Source organism: Symphalangus syndactylus, chromosome 17, assembly GCF_028878055.3.
Source record: "Symphalangus syndactylus isolate Jambi chromosome 17, NHGRI_mSymSyn1-v2.1_pri, whole genome shotgun sequence".
Taxonomy (NCBI): domain Eukaryota; kingdom Metazoa; phylum Chordata; class Mammalia; order Primates; family Hylobatidae; genus Symphalangus; species Symphalangus syndactylus.
Window position 1 is genome coordinate 60254545 of NC_072439.2, and position 12682 is coordinate 60267226.

Consider the following 12682-nt stretch of genomic DNA (forward strand, 5'->3'; position numbering starts at 1 on the left):
ACATCTAGTTTAATCTCAGGGTTGCTCTTCATATACTGTCTTTTCTTTTAAGAATAGAACACATTTTTTGTGTTTCTTCATATATCTAGGAATTTTGGGTTTTCATCCTGGACAAAGTGAGTATCATATTATGAATACTCTGTTATTTTCCCCAAAAAAAATACCTTTGTTTATTTATTTTTTGTTTAGCAGGAAAATCACATGGTTGGATTAAAATGGCAACAATTCTGTTTTGTTTGTTTGTTTTGAGATGGCGTCTTTCTCTGTCACTGAGAGAGTACACTCAGGCTGGAGTGCAGTGGTGCAGTCTGGGCCCACTGCAATCTCCACCTTCCAGGTTCAAGTGATTCTCCTGTTTCAGCTTCTCGAGTAGCTGGGATTACAGGCATGTGCCACCACGCCCAGCTAATTTTTGTATTTTTAGTAGAGATGGGGTTTCACCATGTTGGCCAGGCTGGTCTCGGACTCCTGACCTCAAGTGATCTGCCCGCCTTGGCCTCCCAAAGTGCTGGGATTACAGGCATGAGCCACTGTACCCAGCATGAAGATAAAATATATTTAATATTCACTAAGTAGAAGTGGATCGTCATAAAGGTTGTCATCCTTATCTTCATGTTGAATAGTCTCAGAAGGAAGAGGCAGAGGAGGGGTTTGCCTTGCTGTCTCAGTGGTGGCAGAGATGGAAGAAAATCCACATGTAAGTGGATCCATGCAGTTGAAACCCATGTTGTTCAAGGGTCAACCTGAGTTGTTTTTAAAAATTATCTGTAGGGTTGTCAGTCTGGTAGAGATATATATATATATATATATATATATATATATATATATTTTTATCAATACTGTAACCAGAACCTGAAATAATTACTTCTTAGTATTTTACTGTAATGCATTTAATACAAAGAATAGCTGGATTGGAGTGGATCAGTATTTATATTGGAACAATTAGAAATAAGAAATAAGGTTGAATAGATAATGGAAGCAAAGATTGTAGAGAAAAGGAAAGCCCTATTCTTGTAGATTAAATTAGATACATTATTTGAGGAGATGTGAATAATTAAGACTAGATTTGGACCTTTAAGGCAAACACTTTTTAACTGCATCATAAATTCCTATAAAGTTAGCATATATATTTCCCTCATATTATTTTAAGTGAGAGCATTTACTCATAAAGAATCATATTCAGGTGCTTGCTTCATATGGTTATTTATTTCTGAGTCCACAACTAAAACTAAGTAGTTTTTTTCAGATAATTTAAAGGAGTATTTACTTTTCACAATACAAATTATACACTAAGTTTATTTAACAAAATCTGCTTACCATAGGTCCAGGTCAAGACCTCGTCTCCGTTCTCATAGTCGTAGCAGTGAAAGATCCAGTCACAGAAGAACGCGTAGTCGGTCTCGGGATAGAGAACGACGTAAGGGCAGAGATAAAGAGAAAAGAGAAAAGGAGAAGGATAAAGGGAAGGACAAGGAATTACATAACATCAAACGTGGGTAAGTTGAAGCAAATCTTACCTGGTAAGGACTTGGTGATTCCATGGCGATGTTCAAACTAAATTTTTGTTCTCTGAGGTTTTTCTTGTGGCTTATTTGCTATAAGAGTAGAAGAAAATGCAATAAAAAGAGAGAATACAGTAGAGAAAGAAGAAAGGATAAATCAAAATACTTACCTCAGATTTTTACTGTGGTACATTTTCATTTCTATTTTTATTTAATAATAATATAACAATATTGGAATCAATATAAACAGCAATATCAAAGTTTAGTATGTAAGTAGAGGAAAATTTGCCTAATTCTGTAGGAAAGCTTCATACTCTGTTTCCTTTGTTATGAGTATGAACTTAAAATTTGAAGACTATTTAGTGATTAAAAATGTCTATTACCTTATTGTAAAGCTGTTAGCGGAAAAGTATAAAGTTGAAACAGAAGGAGGGGACCATGTGATTTACTATTGTTTAAGCCTTTTTTAATATAGAATGGGAGCTTGGGCAATATTAGGGTATGTGTGTGTGTGTAAGAGTGAGTGTATCTGCTTTTGAGGTCCAGATTTTATTTTTCATAGAATTGATATTATTAAAACAATGAGATTCTAGTTTTGTCCATTTAGAGACAGAACTTGAAATCCACTCATAAGTGTTTGTCAAATTAGAAAACATTAAAATGAAACAATATTTTTTAACAGAGTAAATTTACAGCATCTTGTTTGTTTTATTCAAAATTGTAATTGGGGTCTTTTATTCTAGGAAGTAGAATCTAATCTTGGAATTTATCCTCTTTTGTCAGTCTTTCAATGTCTTGTGTGAATATATTTATTTTAATACTTCAATATAAATGTGTTTATCTTTAATGTATGTTTTCCATGTTGAAGAGTTTACTAGGATTGCAGTTATAGTATCCTGAGATCTTGAGTCTATAAAGAATTATTAAGTTTATTAAAAGATACGGAATTCTTTCCTCATTCCTTTCTTTTTCACAGTTGTCTGTGTGTTTATTTTTTATTTCCAAATTTATAGTGATGTTATATAAATCTGCCTAGATTGTTGGCTTTTAAGTATTCTGAAATGTTAAATTTGTGGTGGAGTTTGGAAGAGGATAACATTATTATTATGTGACTTTTGTTCGCCTGATTATCCCACAACCATTAATGTACAGTGATCAGTTATGTTCCTGTAAAATTCTGAGTTCTATCCACTTCTAGTTTTAAGGATTGTGAAATGCTACAGGAGAGGAGTTAGAAGTTAGATACCTGTCTGTAAGGGTCGGGAGGCTGAGTTAGCCAGCACTGATAAAATGGAATGAAGGCAGAAACGGTATTGGGAAAATCTCTTGGTAACAAGAGAAAGTTAGTAGGATGATAAATTTGAAGGGAGGATTTACATACAGTAGGGTTCTGAGTCTGGAAAATATGCTTAATGAATAAAACTTGTCAATCAAGGAACTGCCTTGCTTCTGGTTCCTTTTAAAATTTTTTCTTCTTTTGGTTTTGTTTTTAAAAATTACATGGCTATAGAAGAAAGCTGTGATTTTTACTGGTCATTAAATTTTTGCCTTCCACCTCACCAAAGTTTACTTTTTTAGAATAATACTTGTGTAATTGCATAAAATTTATATTATGTAAAACATTATATGGGGGATTTTAAAGGTAAGAAATATGAGAGAGTGAATAAAACAGAAAGGTTAGATTGTGTTAAAAAGGGTTCTCGTATGGTAACATTAATCTTGAATGTCTAAGCCAACTTTACAGGTTAGACTCATCTCTCACTCATAGTTGATTGTGTTCAAGTGGACCAATTCCTGGATGGCAAGTTTACAAGATAATAGTGTTGTATTTGTCGTTATTTCTTAGCATTAATCTCAACAAAGGCAATGAACAAAGTCAAAATAAGAGGTGCAAAATAAAAGGGCACTGGGGACTGATGCCAAAAAACTGTGGGTAGTCTGCATTATGGTTTTAGTGGGCCATAGTAGAGGGTAGTGTTGTGTTAGGGTGCCCTTTCCCCTGCTTAGTGCTGAGGTGCACACAGATTCTTATATTTCCTAACCCTGATTTTCAAGCCATTCTGGACTTAGAATCTTTTGTATCACTCAGAGCACCTAATGTACATGTTAATTTTTGTTAAATATTTAATATTTAAATATTGATTATCAAATATGCACATTCATTCATCTGTTTACTTGTTCAGTCAACAATATTTAAATGCCTTCTACTTGTCAGGTACTGTGTTAAGTAATAAGGATATAAATGTTAGTGCCAGTACTGCTTGGAGCTTTCACACAGGTAGGAATATAAACGTGTAGAAGGGAAGATACGCAAGTGATTATAGTAAAGTCAGATGAATTTTTCCAGTAGGAAAAGTAAAAAGAGCTGTGGAAACACTGCACCAGTTAGGATGCTTTCGCTGTAACAAAACCTAACTAACAGTAGCTTAAATTAAATCAAGGGTCAGCAAACTTTTGTAAAGGGCTAGATTAGAGGTATGCAATCTTTTGGCTTCCCTGGGCCACATTGGAAGAAGAAGAATTGTTTTGGGCCACATATGAAATATTCTAACAATAGCTGATGAGCTAAAAAAAAAATCACAAAAATCTCGTAATGTTTTAAGAAAGTTTACTAATTTGTGTTGGGCCACATTCAAAGCTGTCCTGGGCTGCATGTGGCCCATGGGCTGCAAGTTGGAGAAGCTTGGGCTAGATAGTAAATAATTTAGGCTTTCTGGATCATTTGGTCTCTGTTGCAACTACTGAACTTTACAACTATAGGTAATAGTAAACTAACAGGCAGGCCGTATTTCAGTAAAACTGTTTATAAAAATGGGTATCTGGCTGGATTTGGCTCAAGAGTTGTTATTTGTCATTTCTGGCTTAAACTATGAGTGCACTTACTGCTAATAATGAGCAGTTTAGAGATAAGCAGTCTGAGGCTGTTTTTATACTTCTCACAGGCCAGTCTAAGCATGTTGGCTTTCATTTTCAGTCTTGACACCTTCTGGTTGAGAGATATTTCCCTCCATAAACTTCAAGCTGGTTGATCTTAACTAGGCTCTGTGTCAGGGAAGGGCTCTCAGATGAAGTGATGTTTACATATTGAAGTAAGAGATGGGGAGGAACGATCATGCAAAATAAACTTCATATGGAAAGCCTTGGAGGCATCAGGGTGTGTGTGGTACAATTTGAGGGACTGAAGTCTAGTGGGGCTTGGTTTAGAGTAGAAGATAAATAATGATGAGAGATGATTATGAGAGGTATGCAGTTCATTCTAGAGTATGCAGTTAATTCTAGAGGCAGTGGGATGCCAATGTAGAGTTTCAAGTAGAGAAATGATGTGATTGGGTCTACATGAGGTATGAACAACATGCTTTACTCACAGTGGACGTAAAAAGATAAGCATCGGCCAGGCATGGTGGCTCACGCCTGTAATCTCAGCACTTTGGGAGGCTGAGGTGGGTGGATCACCTGAGGTCAGGAGTTTGAGACCAGCCTGACCAACATGGTGAAACCCCGTCTCTACTAAAAATAGAAAAATTAGCTGGGCGTAGTGATGCATGCCTGTAATCCCAGCTACTTGGGAGGCTAAGGCAAGAGAATCACTTGAACCCAGGAGGCGGAGGTTGCAGTGAGCCAAGATCATGCCATTGCACTCCAGCCTGGGCGACAAAGTGAGACTCCGTTTAAAAAAACAAAAGATAAGCATCTAACATTTTAAATGTATTTTTTCAGTATCAGGAATTTTGCTAAGCATTTGACATATATTATCTCATTTAATAACCTGATGAAATAGGTGCTCTTATTATCCTATTAATATAGATGAAGGTGCTTAGGCTTATGGTCATAGAGCTAATAAACGGCAGAGTTAGGCCTCTAATTCAAATGGACTGTCACCTGCCTCTTAACGACACACTATCCTCATTTCTTTAGTAATCCGTAATTATTAATGATGAACAAGAGAGTTTGAGATCAAGTGATATACTGTTGTTTAAACGTTCCTAGAAAATAGAACTGAAAGAATTTTCTGTACACTGTTTTTCCCTGATCAGCCCAGAAATCTCATTAGTAAAAGATTGATCCCTTCTTTTCTCCTTCTCTCTTCGTTTCTTAGTTTCCCACCTCAGCATTTCATCTATTTAGAATTATATTTAATTGTCTTCACAGACAATTCCTAGGCCTTAATTAAGTTTATTTTAGTGATGGTTTCATTAACTGTCTTTTTTCCAGGTGGCTTTAAAAAATTTATGGAGAGAGGAAAACGGATTCACAAACATTTAAATTAGGACTTATGTATTAGTTCATTGTGATTGTGCAGTGCATGACAAGTGTTTTAGCTTGTGCTAAGTAACCTGAGTGCTTCTTCACATGGGAAAATAACCTATGTGCAAAAGTAACAGTATTTAGATAGATAGATAGATAGATAGATAGATAGATAGATAGATAGATAGATAGACAGACAGACAGACAGATAGGACACAAAGTATACATTTATAAAGCACAAAGCAAGGACAGTAAGTACAATAATGGTAAAGCAAGGTAAAGGGTGTTTGTAAATTGGGAAAAACAAAACAGGAAAGAAAGGAATGCTCAAGCAGGAATTAATGAGCTTAATAATGAGGGAGAGCTTTTTTATACTTTTGAGAAAAAAATGCAAAATCAGATAATTCTGAGAAACTCTTTTTAAATAACAGCTAATTATAGTTCTGGAAATACCTAGAACATTAAAATGGTAGAATTCGTCTTATAATGTCATAAATTGGCCCTCTCATTTTATTTATCTACTGATTTAGGAAGACCTAATATAAACTGGAAAGGTCTCAGGAGTTTGTAGGGACTAAAAGATGCCTTTCCTTATAACACTGTGTGAATGATTAATATAAGAAAGACACCGAGTCGTGTCTGAAATTTTATCAAGAATGTTTAATGACTTTTAATGTTTTATATTTATAAAATTTAGTTTCTAAGAATGTTTTCTCCTTTAAACACTGATACAGATTTTTCTTGTTTTTTGTTTTCCCCCCAAATTTTAAAAATAAATATTTATCTTATCTTTAGAAAACTTTATTTTTTAAAAGTGAAAGCAATTTATTAAGAAAGTAAAGGAATAAAGAATGGCTACTCCGTAGTCAGAGCAGCTGTATTTCTTTTTTTTTAATTTGTAATTTTTAGAGACAGGGTCTCACTTTGTTGCTCAGGCTGGAGTGCAGGGATGTGATCATAGCTCACTGCAACCTTGAACTCCTGGGCTCCAGTGATCCTCCCACCTCAGCCTCTTAAGTAGCTAGTACTGCAAGTGTTCACCACCAAGCTTGGCTAATTTTTTTATTCTTTATTTTTTGTTGAGATAAAGTCTCACTGTGTTGACCAGGCTGGCCTCAAACTCCTGGTCTCAAGCAATCCTCTGGCTTTGGCCTTCCAAAGCACTAGAATTACAGGAGTGAGCCACTGTGCCAGGCCCTAGATCATTACAATTTTTATAAGGGATAATGTCTTTGCATTATGAAAACAGATTTTTCTTAATAGCAGAGTTGTTAAGTTGAAATTGGATACAACATTATTTTGTTAAACTGTTATTGAGTCAACAATCAGAAATATGAAACTTGTCATGTCATCTCATAATTGCAATTTGATTTGATGATGGTGAATGTTATACATCCTAAGTCTTCTGTGGATTAACATATTATTGGACCTTCTTTACCTACATCTTGATCCAAACTCCCTAACATATAGTTGACTGCTATAAAACCTCTTTAAAGATGTCTTTGAAAAATTAGTTGTGAACAAATACGTAAGTAGTCACTAGTGATGTTCTACTATTCATTCTTAAATCACAGTGCCATCCTTAAAAGGGGAATTTGGATGGGATTGATTTAAATCACCAGCTAGGAAAATTTGGTTTAAGGGAGTTGTTGCCTACTTCTGTGGTTTGAATGTGTCTCCCAAAGTTTGTTGAAACTTGATCCAAATTGCGGCAGTGTTGGGAGGTGGGACCTTTATGGGAGGTGGGTCTAACCGCATGAATGGATTAATGCAGTTATCAAGGGAGTGGGTGTGCTGTCATGGGAGTAGGTTTCTTATAAGGCTTCCCCCTCCTACATGCTCTTTGCCTTTCTTCTTTGGGATGATGCAGCAAGAAGTTCATCATCAGATGCTGGCCCCTCAATCTTGGACTTCCCAGCATCCAGAACTGTGAGGCAGTAAATTTTTATTTATTATAAGCTAATGACCCAGACCATTGCATTCTGTTATAGCAGCACAGAATGGACCAAGACACCTACTAAAATGCTTTCTTCGTAGTTTGAATACTTTAGCGTTCTTTAAGAACCTAATTTTGTATTTCTAAGTGTGCCTTTCTTTATGACCTGCTACCATGAAAAGTTTTCACCTTTATTAAATTTCCTCATTGGATTTTCAGTAGATGGATGCTCTTCTTAGAAATGTACCCAACAAGACTTTTGGGATATTTTACTGAAATACTTGTATTGATACAGTCTTCCATTTTTCTTTGTATAATTTTCAGAAGCCTTATACTTTTTGAGAGAGGTAAGAATTTGCCTCTGGATATATAATTTATTTTTCTATAAAATGGGGATGGTGGTACTTAAAAAGCTGTAAGTATTATAAGCAGTGTGAATAAGAAAACTAGTACCATGTAGTAATCATACTTTATAGATATATGTTAGTTATGGCTTTAACCTTGGTAAAATTCCAGTGTCTTCAGTTTTAGAGTTTCATGTAATAAATTCCTGTCAATAAGGGGTTTTGTTTTTTATTCCCTCTACCTAGTGATTGGTAGAAGATGTTGGGAGTGATTTGGGAAAGCTGGACTCTGAGTTTTGACAGCAGTTACATACTTACAGAGTCTGTCATATTTTTCCTAATCTCTTATTTCTTTATACAGCAGGAAGTAATTTATGCTAATTTACCCCATTTGCATATAGGTTATAGAGTTCTGTGGTGCAGAGCATGCTTAGAACTCCTTTTAAGTGTCTGTTTGGATCAAAGCAGGGCTGTGTGATAGCTGTTGTCTGACACCAAGCTGTGTGGTGTTGTTTTCATTAAACATTTATCACACTTCCAATGTGACAGCAGGCAACTTTGTGCCAGGATAACATGTTTTCATGCAAAATTTATTGAAAAAGACGAAGACTTTGTAAAGAGATCTTGTTGCCTTTCACCAGTGGCGAAGGGTAAATGTTTGGTTCGAAAGCAGTATATCGAAAGTATACCTTTAACACGTCATTATAGCATGCAAAAAAAAAAAAGCTTCATACCGTCAATTTTGTTAAGCAGGTAAACAAATACATCTTTATACACATGTGTGCACTGGAATCTTTTTAAATTAAAGTTTTTACAGTTTCCTCATAAATCAAATGACTATTATAACATAGTGGCCCATTGTGTTGTTTGCCATTTTATATTACGGCAAAATTTACCACCCAATTTCTATTCTGTGGGTTTGAGTATTTGATATTAGTTCTTATTTAACCAAAAAATCTGATTTTTAAGAAAAGATGAGGTCAAAAAAGGGAACATAATATAACAAAAAAAAAATTCAGCAAAAGCAGGAGACAAGGATTTCCTCAGTACTCCAAGGTCACCACCTTTCTTTTATATGTTATATCAATACATTTAAATTATCGCACAGTGTGCCCATTGGGATTTGACTTGAATTATGCCTGATAACGTTTTAAATGGCATGAATTGTAGGTTCATTCTTTCTTTTGGTGATTGCTCGACTGTGAAAGCTTTGGAATGAGGGAAGTTACTTTACATTTCCTTTTTCATTCCACAGGAGGCTGAGGAATTAGGGATATGTGAAGAAGTTAGAGGATGGGAGTAGCCTCATGCTGGACTTTTTAGTAAGTTTCATTACATGGTCTACAAAAATTTGGTGGACCCTTTGCAAGAGGTATTACAAAAATTATGTTAGCATTAACATTCAGGAATAAAAGGGAAAGAGTACTGAGTTGTAGTGTAATGGAAGACCCTTGTCTTTGGACCCGTATGGAATGCACAGAAACCTTCAAAGTCTGACTTATTATGCTTTGGAGCTATTGAGGGATGATTGTTTTTAAAATGGCAAAACCATGCCTCATACAAATATACATGAACACTTGCCAAAGATATTACTTACCTAATTAATGAGAGAATAAGTGAGATGTTACAAGTAGCTCAAAGGATCAGGAGTAGACACAAATGTAGGTTACCAAAAATCTAGCCATGAATAATGTAATAGATTCAAAGCTAGCTTCTTTCACATAGGGGAAGGCAATCAATTACACCTCCACTGGACAAAATTCATTTGCGTATTTATAGAAAAGAATTATTTGCATTGCTATCAATTATCTATAATCTACGGAGTCTAAAAATATCTCAGATAAGGAAAGGTGCCTTAGACAATATACCCAGTAGTCTTTTTTGATCATCTCAATCATTTACAGTTTTTTTCCTGAGAAGGCAAGCAACTTTTTTGAACTTTAAATTTATTCTTCCATAAGATGGAGATAATGGTAATTGAGAAGCTGTTAACTATTAGAAACAGTGTGCGTCAGAAGACTAGTACTGTGTAGTAGCAGCTCAATAAATGGTCATCATTTTATTTTTTATTGATAAAACCGTTTTAACTATTGGTTTTGTGATTACCAGTTTCTCAACTACCATTCTTTTTTCTCACTTTTGTGTCTTTATAAAGGTTGTTCCTTCAGTCTGAAATACTTTCTTCTTTACTTTTCCTGCCAGTTGCTATTCATCTTTTTGGTTTCATTTTAAATTTCATTTATTTTGTAAAGTATTCCTAACTCCTCAAGAGTGTGCTGAGTACCCCTGCAGTTAATTCCCATTGTATTTGTACTTAATCTGAATAGAGTTTTGTAATGTTACGATTACAAATTACCTTGTCTGTCTTAGTTAACATTGTATTTACTTGGATTATAGTAAGTACTCAAATATTTGTAGAATGAATAATACATGTTTATTTTGAAGTTGATTTTAGGTAATTAAATCCAGCTTAGAAACATTTAAAAGTGATAACATTGCATTTTTTTAAGCAACTTCTTTGTACTACCCCATTTCTGTTTCAACTGTGCCTGTGCATTCGCATACATACACTACTTCCATCCAAGTCTCCAGACTGCATTAAAAAAAAAAAATCCTATGTAACTTTCACTTTTTTCTATTTTTTAAATGTTATCAATCATGCTACAATTAGTATCATTTAGCATCAGTTGTTTAAAAAATTGAATGTCACTGCTAGGATTTGTATTTTAAATACCAATTAAAATTCCAGTCCTGATTGATCACTCTTCATGCCTAGTCTAGTTTATTTCAGGAACTTAATTGATATCACCTATTCTGTTGATTTTGTATATGGTTACAGAGCAAACTACCAGACTTAAACATACTATTTCATAGAGATCTTTAACTGAAGGCCTTAGTGTTTGCCTTTAGTAAGGTTATGAATGGCTTTGTAAGCTAGAGAGTCTGCACTATTGTTAGAGGAATGTAAAGGGAATAAACTTGGAGCGCCAGTCAAGTCTTTTCTTCCTAAGTAAACAAGCAGGTCCCCTAAATGTTAAGCTGTTGCTTATAATCACTCATTAGAGTTCTAATTTATATCTCATTGTAAAGCATCTTGAATATCCCTGATATGAATGATGCTAAACCAAATAGAAGCAGTCTGCTGTGTATTTTTTTTTAATTCGAGTTTATTCTGTTCTCACAGGCTTTCTCCCCAGTCTAGTGATCATTGGAGTGGCATCTCCAAAATGGAACAGATTGGAATAAACCATAATGCTTGATTGACATGTTAGATAAATCTTGGTCAGCACAAGTATAGAATCAGAAATTTATCCTCCTTTGATTAAATGGCAAAGATTGAAAAAACAGATATCTCTATGTTGATTTATTTTTATATCCTAGTGTGATATTATAGGACAGTTTTAAAGTACCTGGTTTAAATATTCTTAATATCCTAGTTAATAAAATGAGTATAGCCAGATGATAGGAATAACATATGTCTCTTTGGATAGATGTAGTTATGGGGTGTACTTTTCTACTAAAGCAGAGTAAGTTGTAATGCATTCCATTTGTGTAAATGTTGTTAACATATCTTAGATTTCAAGGCAATGAAAGTATATAATAAAAGAAAGTCTCCAAATGGTATCATTGGGGTTAATGCTTTTCATTTAGTGATAAAGATATGATCCTTGGGTTCCGAGACTGCATATAACTACAGGAAGATAGGGATAAGTCTCAGAGAATGAACCTTGTGGGTATAAACACAAAGCACTTTTTAATGCTATTACATATGTGATGATCACTAACATAGCAAGTGCAGCTAGGGAAATACAACAATGAGTACTGCTGTTTTAATTCTCTCTGAACTCCTACAGGAGGTTTTGAAATTGCAGTCTTTGGCCCCTGTGGATATGCCAGCCTGTGACAGGCCACCTGGAAGTAGATGATGAAAATCAATTTGGTTGTCATGTTGCAGCCTTAGCTTCTTTTTCTTCAGAAAGATAAAGGAGGACATTCTACATTAGAAAAAGAAATGGGTAGATATCAGATTTTGAAAAATAATGTGTATTTGGAATAAGCCAGATGTAAAATTCATAACTACTTAGAAATTAAGTACACTTAAAAATTGTAAAAGACAGGAGTAGAAGAAAAATGTTTTCATTATTCAAAGCTGTCTAGGCAAAGACAGCTTTAGTGTAGTCAGCCTTCCATACCTGCAGGTTCCACATCCATGGATTCAACCAACCACAGATCAGAAATGTTTGTGGGAAAAAACAATAAAAATAATAATACAACAATAAAAAATTATACAAATAAAAAAATACAGTATAACTATTTACATAGCATTTACATTATATTAGGTATAATTAATCTAGAGATGATCTAAAGTATACAGGAGGATGTGTTACTGTGCTGTTTTGTGTAAGGGACTTGAGCATCCTCGGATTTTGGTATTCATATTGGGTGAGTTTTAGTAGTTTTTGGTTATCAAAGAATTGGTTTATTCCATCTTAGTTGTTGAGTTTATATTCATAGAGTTGTTCATAGTATTCCCTTAGTATCTTTTTAATTTTTGTGTGACCGGTAGTGATAACTTCCTTTCATATCCTGATTTTTTGAGTAAGTATTGCTAGAGGATTTTCTGGGGTTCATTGATACCTTTTGTCAATTTTTTT

At 34.5% G+C, this 12682-nt stretch overlaps 1 protein-coding gene across 6 annotated transcripts in view; it reads left to right on the plus strand.

Annotated features, from left to right (window-relative positions):
- The window catches only part of RSRC1 (arginine and serine rich coiled-coil 1), a 442527-nt gene that overhangs the window by 108923 nt on the left and 320922 nt on the right, over positions 1-12682 (plus strand). For all 6 annotated transcript variants that reach the window (XM_063620324.1, XM_063620323.1, XM_063620321.1 and 3 more), the window contains exon 4: positions 1323-1496. In XM_063620324.1, coding sequence (XP_063476394.1) covers positions 1323-1496 — 174 coding nt within the window. The remainder of the gene's footprint in view (positions 1-1322; positions 1497-12682) is intronic.